Source organism: Balaenoptera ricei, chromosome 3 (assembly GCF_028023285.1).
Source record: "Balaenoptera ricei isolate mBalRic1 chromosome 3, mBalRic1.hap2, whole genome shotgun sequence".
NCBI lineage: Eukaryota > Metazoa > Chordata > Mammalia > Artiodactyla > Balaenopteridae > Balaenoptera > Balaenoptera ricei.
The window spans coordinates 119,041,502-119,069,489 of record NC_082641.1 but is presented as its reverse complement, the minus strand read 5'-3'; the positions used below and the strand labels follow the sequence as shown (position 1 = coordinate 119,069,489).

At 40.8% G+C, this 27,988-nt stretch overlaps 1 protein-coding gene across 3 annotated transcripts in view; it reads left to right on the top strand.

Moving 5' to 3' along the window:
• Window positions 1-27,988, top strand: part of LOC132362586 (protein diaphanous homolog 1-like) — a 54,824-nt gene that overhangs the window by 23,971 nt on the left and 2,865 nt on the right. For 2 of the 3 annotated variants that reach the window (XM_059917326.1, XM_059917327.1), the window contains exons 2-10: window positions 13,164-13,262; window positions 17,430-17,524; window positions 17,850-17,951; window positions 18,169-18,408; window positions 18,541-18,670; window positions 19,409-19,534; window positions 20,186-20,349; window positions 20,483-20,618; window positions 22,534-22,620. In XM_059917326.1, the coding sequence (XP_059773309.1) occupies window positions 13,164-13,262; window positions 17,430-17,524; window positions 17,850-17,951; window positions 18,169-18,408; window positions 18,541-18,670; window positions 19,409-19,534; window positions 20,186-20,349; window positions 20,483-20,618; window positions 22,534-22,620 (1,179 nt within the window). Of the gene's footprint in view, window positions 1-13,163; window positions 13,263-17,429; window positions 17,525-17,849; window positions 17,952-18,168; window positions 18,409-18,540; window positions 18,671-19,408; window positions 19,535-20,185; window positions 20,350-20,482; window positions 20,619-22,533; window positions 22,621-27,172; window positions 27,220-27,988 lie in introns of all 3 variants that reach the window. The other variant, XM_059917328.1, reaches the window with a different exon arrangement.

The following is a 27,988-nucleotide window of genomic DNA, read 5'->3' as shown; positions in this document are numbered from 1 at the left end:
CTGACAATCAGTACTTTAGGAGGGGAGGCCTAACTGGTCACTGCTCTTGTGATTTCAGTCTTAAGAAATGTGTGGAGTTTTCCTTTATGACTCTGAATATTGTTAAATATTATAAATGTTCTATGTGCACTTGAAATTCATGTATTTGTTCTTCAGTTGCATGAAGTGTTGTATATATCTCCATTAGGTCCTGTTTGTTAATTGTGTTGCTTAAATTTTCTGTATCTTTACTTTTTGTTTGCTTGTTTTATCAGTTACTTAGAGAAATGGTTGAAACATCCCACTTTGTGGATTTAGCATTGTAATTCTGTCAGTTTTTGCTTTATATTTTTTCTTTTAATTTTTTATATCAACTTTTTATATCAATTTCAGACTTACAGAAAACTTGCTAGAATATAGCAAAAAATTTCCTGCACATGCTTTACCACATTCCTGAGATGTTAACATTTTACCACATTTGCCTTACCCTTCTGTGTGTGTGTGATTATTTTTTTTCTGAAGCATACAGATCAGTTGCCTCTTTATCCTTTGGTGTGCATTTGCTAATAGTAGATCCATAACCACATATCAAAATTAGGAAATTAACATTAATGTAATAATGTTATTTAATCTGACCTTTAGATTTTGCCAATTGTCACAGTGACATCCTTTACAGAAAAAATACTGGATCATGCATTGCATTCAGTTGTCCCTTATATTCTTTAATTGAGAATAATTTCTGTTATGGTCTCCTGCAAAGGTATATGGACCCCTACTCAAAATTTAGTTTGGATGTCAAGAATGATGATGCCCCACACACACCAAGAGGGTATGAAAAGGTTTATTAACTTAAATGATTGAGGTCTCTGGGAAGAGGAGAATAGTCCTCTCAAGCAGGCTTGAAAGGGCAAGGAAAGGAGACTGGCCTAAGTTTTTATTGTGCTTAGGGTAGGGCCAGGCTTAGAGTTCCTGCACAAGGACCTTGCATAGTCTGAATCTCCACTGGCACCAAGGAGGGAGCAGTGAGGCCTCTGTGTTCCTTTGCCCAGATGTGAGGCACAAGGTGAAGTGAGAGAGGTGAGGCTTAACAGCTGTCAACCATTAAACCAGAAATGGAGTCAGACTCCTCATTGTAGTTCCTTGGTCTTTATCTTTTAATATCTTGACATTTTTTAAAGAGTATAGACCAGTTAGTTTGTAGAATGTCCCTCAGTATGGATTTGCCTAATGTATCCTCATGATTAGATTAAGCTTGTCCTTTTTTGGTGCTTTATATATCTTAATACATGAATGTGTGTTGTTATTAGGTGCATACAAATTCAAAATTCTTATATTTTCCTGACAAACTAAAACTTTTATTGTTATAGTATGTCCCTGTTTATCTTTTTAATGCTTTTTGTTGCCTGGAAAACTGTCTAATATTAATGTACCTTCATCATTTACAGTGTTGGTCTTAAGTGGAGCATATAGTCTGTCTGCATTTAACATAATTACTGAAATATTTGGATTTAAATCTACCATCTTATTTTGTATTTTCTATTAGTTCTGTCTGTTCTATGTAATATGTTGATTTCATTCTGTTCAAAATATTTTCTAATTTCTTTTGTGATTTCTTCACTGACTCCAGAGTTATTTGGATATTTATTCAGTATCCAAATAATTGGGAACTTTGTAGTTATCCTTTTACTGATTTCCAACTTAATGCAATGCTAGTGTGATCAGAGAAAATACTTTGAATGATTTCTATCCTTTGAAATTTGTTGGTTTGCCCAGCATATGGTAAATTTTGGTAAATGTGCTGTGTGTGTATGAAAAGAAAGGTGTAATTTGTCATTGTTGGATGCATTGTTCTAATGTATCAATTAGGTCAAGTTTGTTAGATGTGTTCATATTTTCTGTATCCCTTCCAAGTTTTTGTCTGCTTGTTTTATTAGTTACTGTACAAAGGGTGTTAATTCTTCCGCTGTAGTTATGGATTTACCCTTTTCTTTTAGTTCAGTCAATTTTTACTTTATATATTTTGAAACTAAATTATTGGATGTATTTAGATTTAGAATGATCATATTTTCCTTGTGGATTGACCCTTTATCACTATGAAATGTGTCTATTCAAGGCAGTAGCATTATTACAGATAAAATCTGTATCTGATATTAGTACAGCTACATCAGCTTTCTTTTGGGTAGTATATTTTCTTCCACTATTTTGTCCTAAGACTTCTGTGTCTTTATTTAAGGTGTGTCCCTTGTAAGCAGTACATATTTAGTGTGTGTGTTTTGTAAATTCAGTCTGATGATCTTAGTCTTTTCATTGCAAAGTATTTAATCCACTTGAATTGATATATACCAAATTGCTCTTTGTTTTCTGTTTGATTTTTCCAATTTACAGCCTTTTTTTCTGTTCTTCTTACTGATTCATTTAAAACTTTATTACTTCACATTTCCCCTGTTCTTAGTTACGCATTTTTTTTTTTACTATCCTTTTAGTGTATATACCTTAGAAATTACAACATGCATGCTTGACCTATTACAACCTAATAAATATTAGAACTTTTACCACCTTCCAGGTAATGTTAGAACTTTACAGTATTTTAACTCTATGTACTACACATCTTTTGAATCATGGATTTCATGCATTTTAATTCTACATATTTTTTTTCTTTTTTTTAAAATGTTGATGGATGTTTACAGATCGGGATGACATATTCTTTTTTTTTAAATTAATTATTTATTTTTGGCTGTGCTGGGTCTTCGTTTCTGTGAGAGGGCTTTCTCTAGTTGTGGCGAGTGGGGGCCACTCTTCATCGTGCTGCACGGGCCTCTCACTATCGTGGCCTCTCTTGTTGCGGAGCGCAGGCTCCAGACGCGCAGGCTCAGTAGCTGTGGCTCACGGGCCCAGTTGCTCCGCGGCATGTGAGATCTTCCCAGACCACGGCTCGAACCCGTGTCCCCTGCATTAGCAGGCAGATTCTCAACCACTGCGCCACCAGGGAAGCCCCTATTCTACATATTTTTTAAACCCTACAAACATTTTTACTATTATTTTATAATATCAGTATTCACTTAAAAACTCCTTTCTAGTGTTTTTCCTTCCTACCTGCATTTCTGTATTTCCTTTTGGGATACTTTATTTTCTGCTTGAATAAATAAATATCCCCTTTACTATTTATTTTAGTTCAGGTCTACTTGTAATGAATTCTCTGTTTTTGTCTGGATATATCTTTATTTCACTTACATTTTTGAAAGATATTTTTTGTTTTCCCTTAAGAAACAAACAAACAAAACCCTCCACTGTCAGTGTTATTGTTATTCATTTGAAGATATGTTCCACCTCCTGCTACTTTGAGAATTTTCTTTTTACTCTGGCTTTTAGCAGTTTTACTGTGATAATGTGCTATGGTGTGGTTTTCTTTGTATTCATACTTGGGGTTCTCTGAGCTTTTGATTCTGTGTGTTGAAGTCTTCATCACTTTTAGAACAAATATTTTCTCTTCAAATATTGCTCCTGTCTAATTTTTCTTGTTTTTTGTTTTAATTATTGACATTTTATTTTGCTTTCAAATTCAGTGCCAGTGAATATCACATTTAGCATTCCGTTTTACGTGTGTGTGTCATGGGGCTTTTTTGTTTTAGTTTTGTTATTTTTAATATTTTACTTTCTCTGAGTACCTAAGGCTTCTGTTTGAGACTGAAATCCTGGGACTTTTCCCATGCTCCAAGTCACATTTCTCCCCCTTCTCCAGCCTTCAGCTTTATTCAGGTATATTTAATATACAAAAAATTGCACATACTTAATGTATACACTTTGATGAGTTTGGACATATGCATATACCTGTGATACCATCACTGCAATCAAGGTAGTAAACATATCCATCACCTCCAAAAGATTTCTTAAGTCCCCTTGTTTTCATTTTCATTTTTGTTGGAAGAACACTTAACATGAGATCTATCCTCTTAACGAGTTTTTACATGTACAGCACCATATTGTTAATTGCTCTGTCCAATTTTTTCTTCTCTTTCTGGGCCTCCAATTACACACATGTCCCTTGCACTCTTTTTGTTACTTTCCATCTTTTATCCCTCTGCTGTAGTTTGTATCTTTTTTATTGATCTGTCTTGCAATTCACTAACTTCTATTGTGTCTCTAGTTAAACCCATCTATAGAGCTCTTAATTTCATTTGGTTCTAGAATGTCCATTTATTTATTTATTTTTAATAAATTCTAGTTCTCCAGTAAACTTCTCCGTCTTCATCTATTTTTATTTTTCCCTCAATATCCTTGAACATGTTAGCTATCATTACTTTAAAGCTCCAATGTCTGGATCATGCCTAAGTCCGTTCCTATTGTGTTTTCCTCTCTAGGTAGATACGTGTGTGGGCTGATCACCTCCATGCAGTCAGGGAGTGAGCTATGCCAAGGTTTGGTTGTGGTTTTGGAAAGGCTTGATCTACCTCTGGTTCACCCTCTTCCTAGAGTGTAGGCTCTCTAGGGCTCCCAAGTGCAAGCCTGTTGTGATCACTTTTATCTCTGAGGATGTAGCCTTTTGGGTTCCCAGCTAAAGAGGAGAGAGTCTCGTATGAGATTCCCCACATTAGGCAGAAACTGGATCTTGATCCCTGTGTACCCTTGCTGCACAAAGCCCTCAAACTGATACAGGAACAATGCTCCAGTGTTTTGCTCACTGTTTCTCTGGAGCAATTCATCATCTTCTCAGCTCTTCTGTGCTTCAAGGTGATTTTTTAAAATACCATACCAGCATTTTTAGATGTTTTTCCATGGGAGACTTGACCCCCAATACTGGAAATGGAAATTTTCATTTCATATATTTTATGATGATTTTCACATTGAAAAACAAAAATTTTATGTACTCAAATCAGTCTGTCTTTTCCTTTATACCATCTTGATTTTGTGTTATTCTTAGGAAAGTTTTCATTTATTCAAAATAATACTGTATTTTGGTTTTTAACATTTAGCTGTTTAATGTATCTGGAATTTATTTTTGTGAATAGTGTAAAGTTAGGATCTAACTATTTTCCTTTAAAATGGAGAGCCAGTTGTTCCAACACTATTGATTAGATCAGGAGTCTGAAAACTATGACCAACCCATTTTTGTTAATAAAGTTTTATTGGAATGTGGCCATGCCCATTTGATTACATATTGGCTATGACTTCTTTAATATTACACCAGCAGAGTTGAGTAGTTCCAACAGAAACTGTGTGGCCCACAGAGCCGTATATTTACTTTCTGGTCATTTAAGAAAGTTTACCAACTCCTGTGTTAGACTATACTTTTTTTAATTAATCTGAGTTTTTACTTTAGCATATAAATGTGTTTCATGTCTATTTCTAGAATCTCTTCTATTTATTATTATTTATTATTAAGAACTTCATTTGTTCTTCTTTCATTATCACTCTTAGAGTTACTATAGCTTTATACTAATATATTTTATTGGCCTTGAAGATACAGTGTGTTTAGTCAGGTTTACTGAGGCGTAATTCGCATACAGTAAGATTTACCCTTTTTATGTGTACATTTTTGTGAATTTTGACAAATGTATACAGCCATGTAAAGATAGAGAACATTTTCATCGCTCTTAAAGTTTCCTCCTCCCCATTTGTCCATCCCCTCTCCTCACCACTAGGCCCTGGCAGGAGCTGATGTGTTTTCTTGTCCCTACAGTTTTTGTCTTTTCCGGAATGTCATATAAATGGAATCATACACTGAGGAGTCTTTGAAGTCTGGATTCTTTCACCAAGCATCATGTGTTTGAGATCTGTCCATGTTGTTTGCATGCGTGGTCATTCCTTTTTATTGCTGAGTAGTATTTCCTTATGTCCATTCACTGGTTGATGGACATTTGGGTTGAATCCAGTTTTTGGCATTTATGAATAAAGCCAATAGAAACATTTGCGTACAAGATATTGTCTGCACATACATGTTTTTCTTTTTCTTGGACAGATACCTAGGAATGGGATTGTTGGGTCATATGTTTCAATAAATGTATGTTTAACTGTATAAGAAACTGCCAAACTGTTTTCACTTTACTTTCCAAAGTGGCTGTACCATTTTTTTCATTTCCACTATCAATGTATGAGAGTTGCAGGTGCTTTGCATCCTCACCAGCACTTAGTATCGTCAGTTTTGTTTTTCCATTTTAGTGATTCTAGCGGGTTGGGCGTTATAGTTTTAATTCCTAATTAATTTAGTTCTTAGTTCATATTCCTAATGACTTAATGATGTTGAGCATCCTTCTCTGTGCTTATGTACCATCTGTGTATCTTCTCTGGTGAAGTGTCCAAATGTCTTTTGCCTGTTTTAAAAAACTGGGTTGTTTGTTTTCTTTCTTTCTTTCTTTCTTTCTTTTTTAAATAAAGGTAGAGGAATGGGGACATTTTGAATTTATTTATTTATTTATTTATTTATTTTTGGCTGTGTTGGGTCTTCGTTTCTGTGCGAGGGCTTTCTCCAGTTGCGGCAAGCGGGGGCCACTCTTCATCGCGGTGCACGGGCCTCTCACTAGCGCGGCCTCTCTTGTTGCGGAGCACAGGCTCAGTAGTTGTGGCTCACAGGCCTAGTTGCTCCACGGCATGTGGGATCTTCCCAGACCAGGGCTCGAACCCGTGTCCCCTGCATTAGCAGGCAGATTCTCAACCACTGCGCCACCAGGGAAGCCCAGCCCCTGTTTGTTTTCTTATGGTTGACTCATGAGACTTTTTTTATATGTTCTGAACGCTAGTCCTTTATCAAAAATGTGTTTTGCAGGCATTTTCTCCCAGTGTGTTGCTTGTCTTTTTATTTTTTAACAGTGTCTCTGAAGAATAAAACTTTTAAATTTTTATAGAGTCCACTTTATCAATTTTTTCTTTTATGTTTTGTGTTATCTTCTATTGCTGTGAACAAATTACCACAAACTTAGCAGCTTAAGACAACATAGATTTATTATCTCACAGTTTGCATGGGTCTGGAATCCAAGTTAGCTAGATCCTCTGCTCACGGTCACGCCAAACTGAAGTCAAGGTTCTGGCTGGGCTGCATTGCCTTCTGGAGCTCAGTGTCCTTTGCCACGCTCATGTGGTATTTGGCTGAATCCAGTTCCTTATAATTGTAGGACACAGGTTACTCTTTTCTGGCTGGTCATCAGCCAGTGGCTGTTCTCAGCTCCTGGAGGCTGCCCACCATTTCCTGCCACATGGCCTTCTCCACAACATGGCGGTTGCTTTTTCAAGAAAAACAAGAGAGCGTCTGCTTCAGTTTCAAATCTCTCTGACTTCTCTTGTCTCTGAGCTCTAAACCCTTGTTTAAAAGGGCTCACCAGAATAAGTCAAGCCCACTCACATTCAAGGGAAAGGATTATACAGGGTATGTGCACCAGGAGGGAAACTCCTAGTTTCCTAGAACTCCAAGAAAATCCCAGGATGCCAACTTAGGATTCTTCCTACCACATGGTTTGTACTTTTTTATTTCTGAGAGATCTTTGCCCACTCCAAACTGGTGAAAATTTTTCTGATGTCTTCTTTTTTCTTTTTGGCTGTGCTGCACAGCTTGTGAGAGCTTAGTTCCCCGACTAGGGCTTGAACCTGGGCCATGGCAGTGAAACCACCAAGTCCTAACCACTGGACCACCAGGGAATTCCATATGATTTCTTTTAGAAGGTTAATAGTTTTAGGGTTTCTATCTAGACCTGTGGTTCATTGTATGCATGTATGTATTTATTTATGTATTAAGATGTAATTCACCCTTAATGTGTACAATTCCATGGTCTTTTGTATATCACAAAGTGGTGCAGCCATTGAATTAATTCTAGAACATTCTCATTACACACAAAAGAAACCCTCAGTTCATTAGCAGTCACTCTCTACTTCTTTTTCCCCCAACTTGGCAACCACTGATCTACTTTCTGTCTCTGAATTTGCCTATCCTAGATGTTTTGTATCAGTGTAATCATACAATATGTACACTTTTGTGTCTGACATTTTCACTAATCATGATGTTTGCAAGGTTCACCCGTGTTTTAGCATGTATTAGCACTTCATTCCTTTTTATGGCCGAATACTACTCTACTGTATAGATATACCACATTTTGTCTTTCCATTTGTCAGTTGATGGACATTGGGTTGTTTCTGTGTTTTGGCTATTATGAATAATGCTGCTGTGAATATTCTCTTTTTTTTTTTTTTAACTGAACTGTTTGAGATAAAGTACCAACATCATGGCCCGTTACCCCTAAGTTCTTCTGCATGCCTTTCCCAAGTATAAGGACTTTCTTTTTCATAACTACAGTGTAATTATCACATTTAGGAAATTTGTCATTGATATAATACTGTTATCTAATATACAATCCATATTCAAATTTCACTGATTTAATTAGTGATTTTAAATATCTTAAACAGGTGTTTAAAAATTACAGATTTTTTTATTAAGGTGAAATTCACTTAACATAAAATTAACCATTTAAAGTGGATAATTTGGTGGCATTCATAAAATGAAGTAGGAAGTATTTCTTCCTTTTTTATTTTTTGGAGGAGATTGGCATTAATTTTTCTTGAAATGTTTGGTAGAATTCTCTAGTGAAACCGTTTGGCCAGGAGATTTTCTGTTCAGGAGACTTTTAGTTATGAATTCAGTTTTTTAAATGATTTCAGTAGTACTCAAGTTATCTGTTTTATCTTGGTTGAGTTTCTGTAGTTTGTGGGTTTTGAGGAATTGGTCCATTTTTTGGTAAATTGTTCAGTTTATGAGTACTAAGTTGTTTGTATTATTCCCTTGTTATCCTTTTGATGGCTGCAGGACCTAAAGTGACATTGTTTCATTCCTGATGTTGGAGAGATAGGTCTTCTCTCTTTTTATCTTTGTCAGTCTTTCTAGAGGTGTATCTATTTTATTAATTTATTTTTTAAATCAGCTTTTTGCGTCGTTGATTTTTTTTTTCTGTTGTTTTCACTGTTACTGATTTCTGTTCTTTTATATTTCCTTCCTTCTGCTTGCTTTGGGTTTATTTTTTTTCTTTTTCTACTTTGTTGAATTAGGAAATTAGATTACTGATTTGAGTTCTTCTTTTCTAATATAAACTTAGCACTGTCAATTTCCCTCTCAGCATTGCTTCAGCTATGCCCCATATATTTTGATATGTTGTACTTTCATTTTCATTCATTTCTAATGTATTTTTAAAATTTATTGTGAGATTTCCTCTTTGACCCACAAATTATTTAGAAGTGGTTCTTTAGTTTCCAAGTGTTTGGATGTTTTCCTGTTATCTTTCTGTTATTGATTTATCGTTTGATTCCATTATGGTCAGAGAACACGCTCTATGATTTTAATCCTTTAAATTTGTTGAGGTTTATTTTATGGCCCAGGTGGATATTTTTCTTGGTGGATATTCTGTGAGCACTTTAAAAAAATGTATTCTGCTGTTGTTGGGTGAAGTGTTCTATGTATGTATATATCAATTAGACCCTGTTGATTGATTTTACTCTTCACTGCTATATCCTTGTTGATTTTTTGTATAGAGTTCCACCCATTACTGAGATAGGGTATTAATGCCTTGAAGTATTATTGTGGCTTGGCTATGCTGGGTTCCTCATTTCATCTCTATCAGTTTTTGTTTCTTATATTTAAGGCTCTGTTGTTTGGTGCATACACATTTAGGATTGTTATGTCTTCCTGGTGGATTGATCCTTTAATCATCATGTAATGTCCCTCTTTGTCTCCAGCTATTTTCTTTGCTCTGAAATCTACTCACTGGATAGAATATAGCCACTCTACTTTTTTTTTTAATTAAGGTTTGCACGGTATATCTGTTTTCAGCCTTTTACATTCAGCCTTTGTATTTGAAGAAAGTTTCTTACAGACAGCATATTGTTGGGTCTTTTGTTAATCCACTCTGCCGTGTTTTGTGTAGGTCTTAGCCTACTAATGCTGTTGCCTGGGAATGCCTGGGGGTACTCACCTGGGCCAGTGTTGTGGCTGGACCAGCCCTTGTGGTTCTTATTAGGATTGCAAGATGCACCTCAGCAACAAGCATCAGAGAACAAGCAAGGTTTTATTGCTCACAGGTCCTGACATGACATGTCTCAGGCCACACATTGAGGTCACAGGAAGAGAGATGGGTAGGGGGCTGCAGGTCATCCCTGGGCTTCTGCCTTTATTGGGGTTGAGGGTGAGGTGCCTAGGGTTTCATGGGTTCACTCTTTATTGGTGAATTTAAAACATGAGAGCGGGAATTGAAGTGCACAAAAGGAAAAACAGGGTCCCTCTAATGATCAGTTATGTAGGTCACCCATGGCTTTCTAAAAGGGGAACTTCATGGATGGTGGCCTGGTTCTTTATCTAGTTGTGTAGCTGGCAATATGTTTATTCAAGATGGATGTCTTTGAAGTGGATGCCTCAGCAATCAAAAGCTTATTATCAGGTACTTATATTACAATTAAAAAAAAAACAAATGGTCAGGTACTTACACTACAGCCAATCTCAGTTAATTGGTGTATTTAGACCGTTTATATTAAATGTAACTACTGATATTTTAGGGCTTAAGTCTGCCACTGTGTTATTTGTTTTCTGTATGCTTCCTCCTTTTCTCTTTTCTTACTTTTCTGTGTTTTTTTTGAATATTTTTTATTCCATTTTAATTTATTTATAATGCCTGAGTATATCACTTTATACAGTTTGCTTAGGTGTTGCTCTAGGTATTACATTATACACAAATAACTTTTCCCAGTCTAATGATATCAGTGTTTTACCAGTCCGCGTGAAGTGTAGAAACTGTATTTCCATTTAGGTCCCTTTACCTTCCCCAATTTTTAAATATAATAGTATTTCCTCCACATGGGGCTACTCCATTTTGGTGAAACTGGAAACCCATATGCTTGTCTTTTATCTGTCATCTTTACTGAATTATTCATTAGTAGCTCTTCATTACTTCTAGTAGTTGTCTTGAATTCTACATATAGTTATATCTTCCACAGAAAGGACTTTTTCATCCCTTTCTTTCTTGTATTTATACTTTTCATTTATTTTTATCTTATTGCCAGGCAAAAAGTTGAATCTGTTTTTTCTATTTTTCAACATCACCAGTGACTCTGTATCTTTTCACTTTATCTGTATAAAATGAGAGATTTACTTGTACTTTGCCTCTCTGCTTCTAAGGTTTTGTGATACAGTCTGGATGTTTTAAGTCTCAATTTTTATCTGACTACCCATGGTTTTCATTTTTTTATATGATCTGTCTTTAGGGCCTCTCTGACTTCAGCTCCAGCTCTCCCTCTCATTCCATCTACTCCACCAATAATGACCTTTTTGCTTTTCCTTTAGCACATCAGGGCCTGCTTCTGTCTCAGGCCTTTGCATTTGTTGTTCTCTCTGCCTGAATTGCTTTGCTTTCTCACCTTCTAAAAGGTCTTTACAGTCATGTCACATTCTCACTAAGACCCTCCCTGGTCATCCCGGTAAAGTTATAATCCGTCCCCTCATCAAATCCCCCAGTTCTCTTCCCTACTTGGTTTTCTTTTCATAGCACTTATGACCACCTAATGTACTATTTTGTCTATTAGCTGGTTTATTGTCTATTTCTCTTTATTAGAATATAAGTTCCATGAAGGCAGGAGTTTTTCTCTATTTTTCTGTTTTGTTTTATTCCTGGTACCCAGAACAGAGCCTGGCACATGCAGGTACTCAATAAGTCTTTATTTAAATAACTAATCTTCATCTATTTAGCATTTTCCTTCTGCAAGTTAGAACTCTCAAGCCAAAGGATGTGTTTTTTTATTAATAGTTCCTTGTACCTTTTGCCATATAACTTCCTTTTTTGTTCGCTTTCTTATTTATTTATACCAGGTAATACTTTTCATATGGTTTAAAACTCAACCAGTATAACAGGGTTTGTGTTGAATAGTATTCCTCCCTCTTCCATAGTCAAGCACGCCATTCCTCTCCTCAAAAGCAACTAGCTTTGTCACTTTCTTGATACTCCTTAAAGAGATAGTCCCATAAGGCTTTCTGAAAAGTTGACAAAATATTTTACAATTGTCTGTCCAGAACAGTTCCTGTTTCTCTTTCTATCTGCTGCTGAATCCTTCTCAACAGGCAGTGTAAATCATTTTTGAGAGAATGTTGCTGTCATGCTAGGTGCTGAGGGAGTGATATAGTGAAGAATTACTTTGCCCATGCTCTTGAAGTTCAAAATCCAAATGGGGTGGGAAGGTATCCACACTTAAAAAGTAACACAGGATTTAGAAAGATCAAGATGATATATATGAAATGTCATGAACATTGAATTATTAATTGTTGAATGAAATCTAAGTAACAAATACCATGAAAATTAGTTAATCAAAGCAGAGAGTGACTACATTTATCAGAGAAGAATACATTGGTTTTGGGTAATCTGAGAAGAGCGTAGAAGGAAAGCAGTATATTATACCTTCTTGTGTGTGTAGCAACATGATATTTATATACTAGGAATATATTTTTATGCCATGAGGTTTTCAAAGAGGAATAACAAAGTCCTTATCTTGTAGAGGAGAGATTATATGTGCTTATGACAAAGTCAGTGAGAGGACTTGCTATAAAAAAGTATCACATTCAGTGGGGATTCAGAGAGAGAGGTCATAACCATTTGGGGAAATCAAGAAAATGTTTATAGGGAATTCATGATCAAGACAGAACTTGAAAGATAAGTAATAATAAGCACAAAAGGATAACACAGTGGAAGACTCTAGTACAGGGGTTGGCAAACTATAGCCCTTAGGCTGACCACCTGTTTTTGTAAGTAAAGTTTCATTGGAACATAGTCATGCCCATTGGTTTATGTATTGTCTGTGACAGGTTTCACGCTGTAGTGGTAGAGTTGAGCAGTTGAGACAGACCACATAGTCTGCAAAGTCTAAAATATTTACTATTTGGTCCTTTACAGAAAGAAAGTTTGCTGTTCCCTACAAGTAGATAGGCTATGGGTGGGGAAGTATTATTGCTAACTATTAAAGAAATGAAAATGATATACTTACTATAGCTGGAGGGGGAAGTCAGTAATAGAAGGGTGGGTGGCTAAAGAGGAGGTTATCCTTGAAGGAATTTAATAGGAAGACCATTACTTATAGAGAGGAAGTGAAGAGTATCTCTAGGCTGGGACAGTAGTTCATTTAGACATAGATGTGGTTTGTCCTTAATCATACTTTTCTAATCTTTCCCTTGCTAGCCAAGAAGGATCAGGAAGGTGGAGAAGAAAAGAAATCTGTGCAAAAGAAAAAAGTGAAAGAGTTAAAGGTGTTGGATTCAAAGTCAGCCCAGAATCTCTGTGAGTAACTCTGTGATCTCAGCAATTTGAAATATGAAGGAGTTTTTCTAAGAGCTTAATCTGGTGGATCCAGGGTCCCTTGATATGAAACTTCCATTTGTTAGTTCCTGCTGTATGCCTGGTATTGCATAGTAAATACCTGATATCTAATCCCTTCAATAGCACTGCAAGATTGTTAGCATCTAGTTTTACGGCAAGAAAATAAAGGCTAATAGGACTTTTAGGAATTTGCCTAGTCACATAGCGGGTAAGAGGCAGGTCTGGGAGTTGAACCTCATATTTTCTTATTTCAAAGACCTTACTATTTCCATTGCATCCACAGAAAATCTAACACAAATGTTCTAGCCACTGCACATTTCCTTCTTTCTCATTTTCTTTTAAGTATTTCCTTTAAAGGTGACTGGCTTGACTTCCATTAAATCTAAAGTAACTTTGTAGTTTAGAATAAATAATGTAAATCCTGTACTTCTCAGAGTAGGATCAGTAACGTCAAAGAGTTCTGTTCTGAACTTGCTACCTATACTCATAACTCTGATTGGTGGCAAATTTCAGATCAGAAACTCCTCTGCAGAGTTGATATAGGTAGTATTTAATGATCAGGATGAATGTTCATTTTTTTGTTCATTTCAACTGTTGATATCCTTACTTTATGTTGCATAATGAAGATTTAAATATTTGTTCAACAAATATTTGAGGGTCTGCCAGGTTTCAGGCTCTATTAGGCACATACTAGGTGTGTGTTCCAGAGATGAAAGGGTATGTGTATTCCATAAAACCCACTCATGATCCAGTGACATGGCTGTTGTCCCCATTTTACCCAGTGAGAAAACTAAAGTTCAGATGTTATGACTTGGCCAAGATCACACAGGTAATGAGGACACATACCTACAAGTAAAGTCAGTGATATAATGAGAACAGTAAGCCTTTAGATTATTCTTGACTATATAATCTTAGATCATTGGCAACAGATATTACTAAATAGTGTCTGTAGGTAAGTCCTTTTATGGAAATTAAAGTGATGTGAGATAGTTCCTCTTCTCAAGATTATCTCTAGCAACATTAAAATGAGCAGTTGTTATTTTAGAAAATGATAAAAGACCGTGGGCTAGTACATTGTTATTTCCAGTTGAATGATATCAATATGGGAAACAGAATTTAGGAAGAGAATTGAGATTAGGAGGGTCTAGGTGTTATTTAGTGATTCAATGATTATTAAGTGCCTCTTATATGGTGAGGATGCAAAACTAAGTAAGGTAGTCCCTATCCTCATGAGCCATATGTCTGGTAGAGACGGAGAAGTAAATAATGGTTATAGCACAAGTTGGTAAGTGCTATGATGGAGGTGTGCTAGGAAGCTTATGAGAGCACTGGGCAAGGGGGCATCTAAATCAAGTGGGAGGAGTATTGGAGGGAGCTCAGTCATTCTAAATGAAGTACTGCTTAAAACTATTTACAACAAACTAAATGAAGGGTGAGGGCTGGCTTGTTTCAGGCAGAGGGATCAGCATGTATGAAGGCGCAGAGGCATGTGTACAGTTCAAGAACTGCAAGTAGTTGAGTACAGCTGAGTAAAGGCCATATGTGGGGGAGTGGTGGTTGAAGAAGCTTTCAAGAAATAGACATAGAGGCTAGATCATAAAGAAGTCTGATAGGCTTAGGTTAAGAAGTATGTATTTTATCCTGAAAACTGTGAAAGTTATTGGAGGGATTTTAGTCAGGAGAGTGAGTGATACAACCCTGTGTAATTTGGGGGAGGGCTACTTCAGCAGTGATTATGAGGCTGGATTGCTAGGGTAGGGGAAGACTCTAGGCAGAGAGATGTGTTATGTTATGGCTTTAAATTAGGCGAGAGGTGATCAAGGCCTGCAACTAAGTTGTGAGAATGAATAGGAAGGCAGAAGATATTAAGAAGATAGAATTAATGGAACTTAGTGATTGATAGAGGGGATAAAGGAGATGTTTTCTTGGGTTAAGATCACTCTATAGAGAGTGGTACCACTTACTGAAATAGGAAAATCCAGCAGGAGCAGATTCTATCTTTTGTGGGAGAAATGGTGGACATGAGTGAGAGATGGCAGAGTGGTAGGTAGGAATGATTGATTTAATTTTAGGATAGAATTTAAGGTTCCTGTGGGAATCCTCCAACAGGATGGGTGTATTAGGCATTTGGGTATAGAAATCAGGAGGAATGTCTGGCTGGAGATAAGAATTTAAGAGATAGTATATGAGTCATAGTTGAAGCCAATAATTTGCCTTGAAGGTCATTAATATTTGGGGGGGGCAAGTAACAAAAAGGGGAGACCTCAAAGGAGGCTGGAAAGGAACAGCAAGAAAAATAGTCTGACATAGTCTAAGAAGTGGGCGTAGTAGTCAAGTAAAATCAGGACAGGACAGGTGTCTTTTGGATCTGGCATTAGGAAAGTCAGTGACCTAGGCAAGAATAATTTTAGTATAGCATAAGTGTTAAGAACAGAAGCTCTGGAATCCGTTTGTATTTAAATCCTGGCTCCAACCCTTACTAGCAGTGTGACCTTGGACGGGTAGCTTAACTTCTTTAAGTATGTTTCCTTTTCTGTCAAATGTGGTTAATAATACAAACTTATACATTATTATAAATAGGGTTAAATGAGATCATATATGTAGATTGTGTTTAAGATACTAGGTCTTACATGGAGTATACACTCAACAAATGATTGTCATCTTTTCACTGACTTTGTGGGGACAGAAGAATTAATGAGAATGTGGAAGCAAGAATAGACTGTTATATTTTTAGAATGTTATAAGGTGAAGGAAGGAAGGAAGCTGGTAATTAAGAATGTTGGATCAGGGAGGATTTTTTTCTTTAAGATAGGAAAAACTTGAACGTGTGTATCGTTGTCCCTCGGTATCTGTGGGGGATAGGTTCCAGGACCCCCCTCGTATACCGAAATCCATGGGTGCTCAAGTCCTTTATATAAAATGGTGTAGTATAGTTGGCCCTCTGTATCCACAGATGCGGAAGGCCCACTCTATATGCTGAAGGAAAAGGTCCTTAGGGCTACCTGTTCTATTGAAACACGAGAAAAGGATGAGTATATGGATATAGTTCTGCTAAGCTTACAGAAGTGTTGGCACAAGTCGTCTTCTAGATGATTCCAAAATAGCCCTTACTCGAGCCTTTTCTAGTCTGGTTCCAACTGAGGGCCCCCAGTGCTCAGTTTATAAGTGGCATGAGAGAAAGCTTAGCAAGTAATTTGACCGATGGCTTCAATTTTTCTCAGTAAAAAGCAGCAAGGCTTTTTTAGAACAAATGGGGAAGTGGCAGGACATTTGGGAGAATGGGGATATTTTATATGGAGGAGCTGCCAAGAGAGCCAGGAGAGCGTGGACTAGGGACACACAGAAGGATTCCCCACCATCACTGGTGCCACTTCAGATTCATAGAATCTGATCTGCAGTGTTCATCAGCCCAGGTGTAAGAGGAGAGGTATGAGATGGCTGGGTTAACTAAGGACAGGAAGGAGAAGGAAACAAGAGAATAAGAATAGTAGTAATAATAGAGTGGGAGTGAAAGGGTAGACTGCAGGGTCTAGGTTAAACAGAGAAAGCAAAGTAGAACTGAGACATTCAGAGAAAATGGAATGGGCATCTCTCTCGTGGGAGAGAGAGAGCACGCAAGAGAGCACTCTGATGAGGTTGAAGAGTCAATTTAGGGATTAGTGAGTGAGAGAGCTGAAAGGATGGGAAGTGTTTGTTGGGGAATGGGATGTGGCAATTTAAGAATCAGAGCATTTCAAGGCAGTGGCAGCTTTGAGGATGGAATCAAGGGAGTGAGGAACTAAAATAGGAACAGGGTGAACATTTTTGATGTATATAGATAGAGAGATCAAAGACTTCCTGTGTGAGCAAAGACAAGGTGTTTGTAGAATGTGGTGCTTGGAACAGTGTGGCTGGCGTGTGACATAAATGTGGGGATTCGTGGGAGGGAAAGCTGGGAGGTGGGAACCTTAAACACTGGGCTCAGGAACTTGGATCTTAACTCTACAGGCAGTGGGGAGCTGGTGGAGGTTTGTGATCATGACTTTAAGAGAGCACTCCTAGGAAAGTTGTCCAGCGTAGGTTTGTAGGGTGGGCTGGAAGGGGGAAGAGACTGAGAAGAACATGTCTTTATATCTCATTTCCTGGCAGCAATCTTTTTGGGTTCCTTCCGCATGCCCTATCAAGAGATTAAGAATGTCATCCTGGAGGTGAATGAGGCTGTTCTGACTGAATCTATGATCCAGGTAAGGAGCAAGGTCATTCTGGAGCTGGCTCTTTGCATTGCTGTACACTAGCTCTGTCTCCTCTCTGCCTAGACGATGCGGACTCTGTAAGCATTGTTGACTTAAAGAATGCTGGCTTTATATAAGCTTCCATCTCTCTGGTGATCAGGTTATTTCTGGTATATTTTTCAAAAGTCCTGCCATCTCACTAGCTGCCTCCCCCACCTCCCCCTACCCCAGCCCATGTCTCCTTCTTAGTGGTCCTTGGGCAGAGTGAGGGACTGACAGCAGGCTCAAGCTGTCAGCTCATCCCCTTTAAACTTAGACAGTCCCTTCTGTCTTGCAGAACCTCATTAAGCAGATGCCAGAGCCAGAGCAGTTAAAAATGCTTTCCGAACTGAAGGACGAATATGATGATCTGGCTGAGTCAGAGCAGTTCGGCGTGGTGGTGAGTGAGGCCTGTGGCACAGACTCTTCTCTGACCCCCTCCTCCCCGAGAGCATCCGGGGCACTTGCTCCTGGCCTCTCGTCTATTTTGAACCCATCTTTCTCTCTTTCTCCTCGCTACTCGGGAACTCAGATTCTGCCATAGGAGGCTGAAGCCTGTATCTTCTGCCTTTCCTCTCTCTCTGTTGGCTGTGATGGAACTGCTTGTCTCTCCCCAGATGGGCGCTGTGCCCCGCCTGCGGCCTCGCCTCAATGCCATCCTCTTCAAGCTGCAGTTCAGTGAGCAAGTGGAGAATATCAAGCCAGAGATCGTTTCTGTCACTGCCGCATGTGAGGAGTTGCGAAAGAGCGAGAACTTCTCTAGCCTCCTGGAGATTACCTTGCTTGTTGGAAACTATATGAATGCTGGTTCCAGGAATGCTGGTGCTTTTGGCTTCAGTATCAGCTTCCTCTGTAAGGTGAGCCAGGGGGTTAGAGCGGGACGATGGAAGGGAAGGCCGTGGCCTCTAGGAGCCCAGTGTGGCAGACTGATGTCGGCCTGAGGTGATCGTGGGCGTGTCAGGACTCACCACTTCTCCTCTTCCCCCAAGCTTCGAGACACCAAGTCCACAGATCAGAAGATGACGTTGTTGCACTTCTTGGCTGAGTTGTGTGAGAATAACTATCCCGAGGTCCTCAAGTTTCCAGATGAGCTTGCCCACGTGGAGAAAGCCAGCCGAGGTGAGGCAGATTGGGGTGAAGCTAGAAGGTGGTTCCAAGCCCCACAGATCTCTGCATGGGGTAGGGAAAGAAGACTCAGTCTAGATTTTAGATCATTTTCAGTTTAGAGAATTTTAAGGAACGGGAGAGAGCATAGGCATATGATGTCCAAGCCACAGGGAGGAGTATCGGGCAGAAGAGAGGTCTTCATGTACAGAAATGGGAAGCACTCTTTCCCTTCCTAGGGAAACACCAGACACCAAAAAACAACTAGAAGAAAGGCAGGTATTTTTAGTTTAAGTCAACAGTTTTTCTCATTCAGAAAGCGTGGACTGGATTAGCAAAAACCAGGCCTCACCGTCCTGGGACTAAGCAAAGAAAAAGCAGCATTCAGTAGAAATGGGAACAGATTTCTGCCCACCCTCTATATTTCTGTGTAATGTCTCCTTCCTCCCAAACCCTGTTCTCTAAAATAAATGAGACCAAGATCCCGGGGGATTTCATAGATTCTTGTTAAATTAAATGAGGCCTCTCTTCTCTTCTTAGTATTGTACAGCTTATGGAGGCTGGAGGTTTAATCATCAAATAATTTATAGTTTCACTGAAAAGCTGTGTGAAACAATTAGAGAGTACGTAAGAGGACTAAAATAATTAAGTACCAGCTGGATGTACAGACTGGAGCAGTGCCCTGAAAAACAGTATAGGGTATTGAGACTGGAGGTAGTAAGCTCTTGCTGTCTGTTTTTGTGTCTACTTTAGTCTCTGCTGAAAACTTGCAAAAGAACCTAGATCAGATGAAGAAACAAATTTCTGATGTGGAACGTGATGTTCAGAATTTTCCAGCTGCCACAGATGAGAAAGACAAGTTCGTTGAAAAAATGACCATATCCTTTCTTGAAAGGAGGGAGTTGCCCCCTAGGAAAAAAAAGAACTTCCCGTGGGGGGACAACAGGATAGATATGATGATATACAATTTTTCCTTAAAAAATTGTTTTTCATTAAATAATGTTTTTTCATTAAATGCATAGTTCTTGAAAGCATTCTCATTGTTGTGGTTTGCATCAAACCATGCAGATAAAGTAAAAGTCTCCCTTGAGACCTTGCCCTCTGCCCCGTCTCCCCACCTGCCAGACACACACACCCCATACTACACACACATACATATTCCCTTCTCCCTCCCCTTCCCAAAGATAACCACTGCCACTGGACTTCTCCCTGATCTGCACCCTAATGAATTTATTTTAGTAAAAATTGCACTGTATTGCTTTAGCACTTAACATGTTTGGCCCTGTTTCCTTAGCAGTGTATGCAGAACAGTCTCTTTTTAAACTGCCACTTCCTATTCTTCAGGAATACCATAGTTTACGGTTTACCATTCCCCTGTTTTGGATGTTTAGATTGCTTCTGGGTTTTGCTAATATGAACAGCGCTGTGTTTCGCATCCTTGTGCATGCCAGTACACATCTGTGAGTCGTCCTCAGGGCTAGAGAAGTGGGTCTGCTTTCTGGTGTTGGTTCTTTACTCTTTGGCTGCACAGCTTTGTGAAGGATGCACAGGAACAGTATAACAAGCTGCGGATGATGCACTCGAACATGGAGACGCTCTATAAGGAGCTGGGCGAGTACTTCCTCTTTGACCCCAAGAAGGTGTCTGTGGAAGAATTCTTCATGGATCTGCACAACTTTAAGAATATGTTTGTGGTAAGCAGGGTATACCTGCCGACTGAAGCTTTCGTGGACCTTTCTCACTTTCCACTGGGTTCATGTTGGTTGGTGGTGGGTGTGTACATGTGTGAGTGCATACATGCCCACGTGTTCATTTTTTCCCCCACAGCAAGCAGTCAAGGAGAACCAGAAGCGGCGGGAGACAGAGGAGAAGATGCGGCGAGCAAAACTGGCCAAGGAGAAGGCAGAGAAGGAGCGGCTGGAGAAGCAGCAGAAGAGAGAGCAACTCATAGACATGAATGCTGGTAAGAAGCGAAGGCCAAGGGCCGATGGGTTGAGACAGGAACATTCGGAAGGCTTCTCTGTCTAGAGTCTAGAGGCCCGAGGACAGCTCATGTCTGAGCTCAACTCCTGGCAAATGATTTTTGGCAGCCTTCTTCCTCCACGATCCTGATGCTGGACTTTAACCCCGACTCCATTACATGCACGTTCCAGTGCTCCGCTCTCAGTTTTTTCCCTCCTTTGCTGGTTCCTGCATTATGTCTCATCTCTCCAGTGACTTAGTATTGCTGTAACATGTACTCTTGCCTTCTGCCTGTCCAAAAATTCCCCCGTCCGGTTTTCATACCCTCTAGTACATCTTTTGTTCTTTTTCCCAAACTGTTTTCCTGGCCCTGCTCCTGTCTTTTAATGGCTTGCCTTCTCTTTCTGCTTATTTCACTAAGTACTGTGTCCCCAGTACCTCAGCACAGTTGTACACACCTATCAGATTGTAAATGGACTGAACTTCTGGAAAGGGGGCGGGGGAGCTGGCCACCCTCTTCTTTCTTCAGCAGAATCTCTATTTCACTCTCAGAAGCATGTCTTTGTTGAAACATATGGCCTCAATTACTGGCCCTCTGTTTCCTGTTTCTGCTTCTTTCCTGCTGCCGACTCCCTGCCCCTCTCTGGCTGCTCTCTCTGTGGGCAGCGGAAATCCAGCATCCATTGCACACAGCCCTGAGCTGGTGCCACCCTTCTTGAACCTGAGGGGCTACGAGCCATCTAAGTAAAGAGGTTCTCTGGGCTGCTGGGTCTGGCAAGAATCCATGCTTTGCTGAGCACGAGAGGCGAGGGCTGCTCTGACACTCCTGCTCCCGGGGACTTCTCTTTGTGGCACGATCAGGGACCTGAAGCAGCAGAACTGCCTGCATTTCTGTCTTTTCTTTATACTTTTTTGGGAAGCAGTTCCCCTGCCCTTAGTCCAGTTGTATGTAAGCCACAAACTTTGCTCTAGTAATGCCATTAAAAAAGCCCACACCAAGTATTCTTCACCTTCCCCCATTCTCCCCAGGCCTCTAGGCTTTGTCCCCAGTTACTGTTTAGGACGTCATAGGGAAAGGTGGAGTCCAGCTGATTTGTGGGACGAAGGCTGCACACAGTTGTCAGGCAGCGCAGGGGACCCTGCCCTGGTCCATGTCCCCAAGGGCAAGCAAATGAGGTTGGAATGTAGGTCAGCTGCACTGGTGGTGTTCGGCCAGCAGGCGGCACTGGGAGCAGTGAGCCCAGCCTTGTGGCTGGCAGCCTACCGGCTCCTAGGGATTTCACAGTTTCAGATTTCACCACCCTTAGCTGTTGCCATGGAAACGGAGTGGGCTGGAATAAGGATTCTACATTAACTCTTTGTATTCCAACCAGAAGCTCCTCTTCGATGCAGAGCTGACTTCTGGAAGATGCAGCCACTGGGGGCAGTACTTAAGTGAAATACACTCTTTATCAGTGGTCTCTCATCTTTCCTCAGCCCTGCTCTGAAACTGGAACCAGGCTTTCCATGAGAGGTTTATGTAAATTGGAGTGAAACACTTCAGGGTAAATAGAGAGTGATATAGTTCCTTATTACTGTCATAATCCCAGTCTCTGTACATATCCCAGTCTTGCAGGCAGGCAGGTCTCCACTTCTCTGTGCTAGTTCTGATGGGGGTGGGAAGGGAGGAGGGCACTGCAGGAAAATTATCCAAGGTTTGCAGTGGTTGGTAACCAGTGAAACCTTTTGTTTTAACCATTTTCAAACAGACACAAGTAAACATGGGCTGTGAGACTTGAGGTTGAGCCCTGTGTGCTGTGAGCCCCGAGAACCTGGGCGAGGGCAAGCCATGCAGTAGCAGCGCATCTTTTGTGGGGCTCAACACATGAGTGCTACTCGGGCTGAAGAGCTTACATCTCCGTTTTTGTTCATGACAGAGGGCGATGAGACAGGTGTGATGGACAGTCTTCTGGAAGCCCTGCAGTCAGGCGCAGCATTCCGGCGGAAGAGAGGACCCCGTCAGGGTAAGTCAGCAAATGGAGCCCAGCCTGGGTGTTGAAGGAAGGCAGTGAGGCCTCTCTGCTCCTGCTTGTCTTGGGCTAACGAGCAGGTAGTGATGTTCTCAGGGTTTAGAAACTTCCCCACAATAGTCCCTGCATCTAGAGTGGATGACCTAGTCCTCTTCCAGCCACGTTAGAAAGTACTGACTTGGAGAACTAGGACTTGAGGGACTGACAACAGATATTACATTTGATTATCCTTGTATCTCTCCTCATTCTTGAAGCAGAAACGTAGAATGAGCAAACCACTGTGCAGGACACAGAGATCTGAGTAGGCGTTTGTGTATATGAACAAAAAAACTGATGTAAATTCAAAACTGTACATTAGATGTAGGAATACAAAGAAAATAAGTCAAGAGTCCTTACTATTAGCTTCACAAGCGGAAGAGATAGAATAATAGAAAGTATAGAATCCTATAGAGAAGGCTAGGCATCATTCTCCCCAGATGTAAGAATGTAGAGGAGCATCTCAACCGAAGGATCGTGCTATGTCTGAAAGCCGCCTTTTTCTTGGGTGTAATTGGCCTCCACTGCACTTGCCTTCCCCATTTACTCCCCTGCAGCCTCCTCCCCCGAACTTCAGAAGATTTAAGTGGATTATGTTGAGCCAGAGCCTCTAAGAAAATTATGGGGATAGGAGGACAAATGATCCAGGCATTAGTATGGGGAAGGATCAACGGTTAAATTGCCTTTGAGGGAAGTATATAGTGGCCAAGAGACTGGTCCAGAAGAAGGTATGGCCAAAGCTACTCCTCATGACCGGCACCACTGAGTCTGGTGAAGGCCCTTTGGGGCTAGGCATGATGGCTTCTTTCCTAGGTTGAAGGGTGGGCATTACAGAAAAGGCAGCATTAAGAGTTTGTACTTCTGAGGTGGTTTAAGCTATGTTCCCTGTTCCCTCGCTGGTGCATTCTGTAGGCCTGTGTGATAGGAGCCTCACTTCAAGGTTATTGTACAGATGAGTTGTGTGGTTTGCTTTGGACGCTGCTTAGCTATTAACAGTGGTATCTGTAGGACCTATAGTACCCATCACAGCCTGTAAAGGTGACCTTACGATCAAGGGTACGGAGCATGTTAGCCCACACAGAGTCAGTGTCCTGGCCCAAACGTTGTAGATCACTATGAGTTTCTTCGTGAATGGCTGACTGCCTGTTTCTGCCAATACTCTGAATACCCAGAGGGAAATTCCCTCTGAGGGCTCTGTAGGACTTAAGAACCTGCCCTAAACAGAAGAATCCCTCATTACAACTCTTACCTATTTTCCGGCATCCTCTGAGTACAGGCTTTCTGGTGGGTGTGATGGACTTAGGTCTTTCTGAGATAGCGTGTTTAGTCATATAGATCTAGATTCGGGTAGAGTACGAAGCTAGTGGTATTTTTGGTGTGTTTAGTCTTTAGAGATTCTTGCGACATTGTTTCCTCCCCACCATATAAGGTGATGTGGCCTGACATTAAGCGTTTCTAGATAAACAAAAATACATTGCCTCTCCCTATTTTCCTCTATCCTCTCAGCGAAGTGCCAACCTTCACCGGACTTTTGGTGGGGAATTCCCTTTTAAGCTTCTTCCTGTGGAACTAAACCAGAATCCCAGATGCTTCCTGGACACAGGCAGCCAGACATCAGTGGCTTCCCTCTACTGGAGAGGCCCCATTCTCCACTTCTTCCCAAGTGAGAAAGCAGGAATAATAGGCCGAGGAAGCAGGGATTTTGTTAGAACCTAACCTTTCAGCAGAGGACCTGAATCAGTCAAAGTACTGTTTCCCAGTGCAAGAAGGACTAGGAGGAGACTTAGACTAGGAGATTTTGAAGCAAAAAGAAGGTGAAAATGAGAACTACGTACTTTTAAAGTTGGCTCCATCTTGTATCCTCATCTTTCTGGGCTCTAGGGGTCACTAAACACACCGAACATATCTGGGAGAATCAGGGGAGACATTTCTAGTTACCCTAGTAACCCCTTTAGACATTGGTACATTCATTTCTGAGAAAGTGACATGGCCTTCCATTAAACATAAACAGAAGGCCAGGCATCACAGTAGCGTGCAAAGAGCATAGGACTAGGTAGGCATCAGAAGACCCAATGTCAAATCCCACTGATGCTGTCTAGAGTACCTGAGACACGTTTCTGGGACTCAGTTTCTTCACGCCTAAAATGAGAGTTGGGCTAGAATGGTCTCCAGGGCCCTTTACAGCTTTAGTATTTTTTTTTTTGTACAGTGACAGTAGGATTAAGAGGAGAAGAAAAGAAAGAGGCTGGACCCAGAAGGCCACATTGTAAAACGATAGAGATTTCCCTCACTGGCTGCTGGACTTAGCTGGTCCACCCAGTGCTTGGCTGTCTCTGCCTGTTCCTGCTGACTGACTGATTTGAGCTAAAAAACTGAAGCACTATCACGCAGGTCTGCCTCACAGCCCTCCTCGTCCCAGAAAGGCAGCCGTCCATATTGAAAGACACAGCCTTTGCCCTGGGATTTAAAGGAATGTTTAAAAAACATCTTCTGATCTCTGGAGACCTGAGGGAGTGACCAGTATACAAAGACCCATTGAGGGGTTGGAAGAGGAGCGTTACTATCAGGGCTGGTTCATTAAAAGTGACATGTAAACTGCTGTGATCTGCAGGGTGTGGGAGAACAATGCTTTGAGTGTCAAGGGGAAGAATCCATGTGATTGTATTACAGCTACTATTTTCAGGCTCATGATTGAGTCAGCTTGTGGTTTTAATGACTCAACTCTATCTCCATGTCTGAATTGTGGCTTCTTATATACAGGCCATCTGCTCACTGGGATAAAAGTTAAGGAAAGAAAGAAATTCATCTCCCTCTCCCTTTCCGTCCCTCTGCCACTTCCCAGCTTCCCTCTAAGCTTTCCCTGCACTGATAGAACCTTAGAGTTGGGACCAGCGCTAAAGACCTCCAGTGATTAGCATCTCACCTTCTCGTAGGTAACAGGACTTGAGACCCAGATAAGGTCTTGCCAAGATCTACAGAACTGGCTAATGATAGAGCCAGAACTGTAACCCACCGTTGTGAATCCAAGTCCAGGAATATTTCCACTAAGCCTATGTGAGGAGCAGGAGACGACAGCGAGCCCTCTGTGTAGGCCAGAAATACTCTTTCATGCCTTCCGGCAAGGAGAGCCCTGGACATGGTGAAATTGCTTCAGGGAGTTTTCCAGTGACCACCTGTCTAGAGAGGTTAAGAGTATATCCTCTACCACCACTATTTCTCCCTCCACTTTTGTAAAAATAGGACAGGAATTATAATTAGGAGTGTTGTAGACAATAATGAGTTCTCTAGGATGGTAATGATTGCCCCATCTGTCCTAGTTTCCTCTTCCCTAAGGAAGCTTATTAACAAGAGTACTTCCTCCTTAGTAGTAGTTCCTAGCCTGTGTGTTATAAATATCTTTTTCCCAAATCATTAACCTTTTTCTAATTCATCTATACTAGTGTTATATGTCTGATTTTGCTGGTGTTTTTATCTAGCTCACCCCTAACTTCTAGAAATCTGGCCTCAGAGAGCTTTGGCCAATGTCACGAGATTGTTCCCTTTTCCCCACAGTCTGTGGGACTACTAGGAGTTAATAATCCTCCCTGGTCCCATAGAGTCAAAATATGTATCTGCTTCTGTGGCTTCTTTTCAATCGTCTTAACAAGTACCCAAGTTAGGGAAAGGCTGGGAGAGGTTGTCTTCTGGATAGTCAAGCTGTTCAGCATAACCGTGGCCCTGAAGCCAGAGTGGCAGCCAGGATTCCTCGATTCTGTTGCTAGTTCCAACAAGAGTTTTCTCTTTTCTGATTCTGACCTTAGGCCACATCAGGTCCATGCCTAGTATACCTACCTTCTAGGCTTAAAAGGGAAATTTTGGTTTTTCCTGACTTACCATCCACTCAGTTTTTATGAAATTTGCAGTGCATCAGAAGCTTTTTGAATCTAGGAAAATATAGAGACGTGCTTGATTAGGTACAACTGGTATCTTCTTAGTTTTAGAGGAAGAAACCAAAGAGAGAAACAGCTGAAGATACTTCACACTTGTACTTTGACTTTTCCCATGGTGTCCAAGATAGGTGTTCCTGAAGACCCAGTGTTCCTTTTCCCTGGGTCCAGAGTCAGAAATTATTTTAACATATACTTACCCCTTGAGTCACACACACACAAATATAGTTGGAATATTTTCTCAACTGCTCGTGACTGAATTCAAAGGAGCAGCAAAGTGATAATCAAGCTACTGCCTTTTCTGGACATGACAAGTAGGGTCCTAGAGAAGGGAGTATTCCAAAAAAAAGAGCAGAAACTCAGCAGGTCTGAGGAAGATTTTGCTGGAGATAGGAGACCATCCTAGTCGCACTCCTACGGGCCCCTTTCCTCCCCCGTCCGTCGCTGAGGCATCATTACATGTTCATAATCCGAGGAGTAGTTTGTGTGAAACCCTGGAGTCTTGGTCACACACCTTCCCCCGTAACCAGATGAGCCCTGTGCCTGCCAGCCAGGGCCTTCACTATTCTTTCTCCTCTTGGTAGACAATCCTGTGCGTCCCTGGGAGGAGGAGGAGGAGACCTGTAAATTGGTAACCTGTGGGCGTGCTGTGTGCTCCCAGCTGACCCGCGGGTAGCCTCTGCCGTGTGAACACAGTGGCTCTGGGTCATGTTTCTGCAGAGGCTGACAGCCCTGGTGAAGACCTGGGCCCTCTGACCCTGTTTGGCTTCCTTCCCACCTAAAGCTTTTTGCTGGTCTCAAGAAGGCAAAGTGGACACTTTGTTCACTGACTCTTCTGGACCTCTTCCTTCCTGCTCGTGCCCTGCCTCTGCCCTGTCCTGCATTTAGGAGTGCTGGCCTTCTCTCCTCTGTCTCTGCTTCTTTAAGGTTTAGGCACTGCTTTCTCCACCCAGCTTTCCCATGACCCAGCAAGCTGTTTTGTTTTTTGTTTTTCAATTGGATATAAATCACATACCTAAAATTCACCCTTCTAAAGTATACAATTTAGTGGTTTTTAGCATATTCACAAGGTTGTACAACCAGCACCACTAATTCCAGAACATTTCATGAGCCCAAAAAGAAACCCCATACCCATTAGCAGTCACTCCCCATTCTCCCCTCGCCTAGGCCCGGGCAACCACAAACCTACTTTCTGTCTCTGGATTTGCCCATTCTAGAGGTTTTACAGAAATGGAATTATAGCATCTGTGGTCTTTGTGTCCGGCTTCTTTCACCCTTGGCAGGCAGCTCTTTGGGACCTGCAGTCTCTCTGAGCTGCTTGTAGGGCATGGGAAGAGGCAGACAGCACGAGCTGGGCATGGTCCCAAGGAACGGCTTTCTTGTTGAGGATACTGGGACCA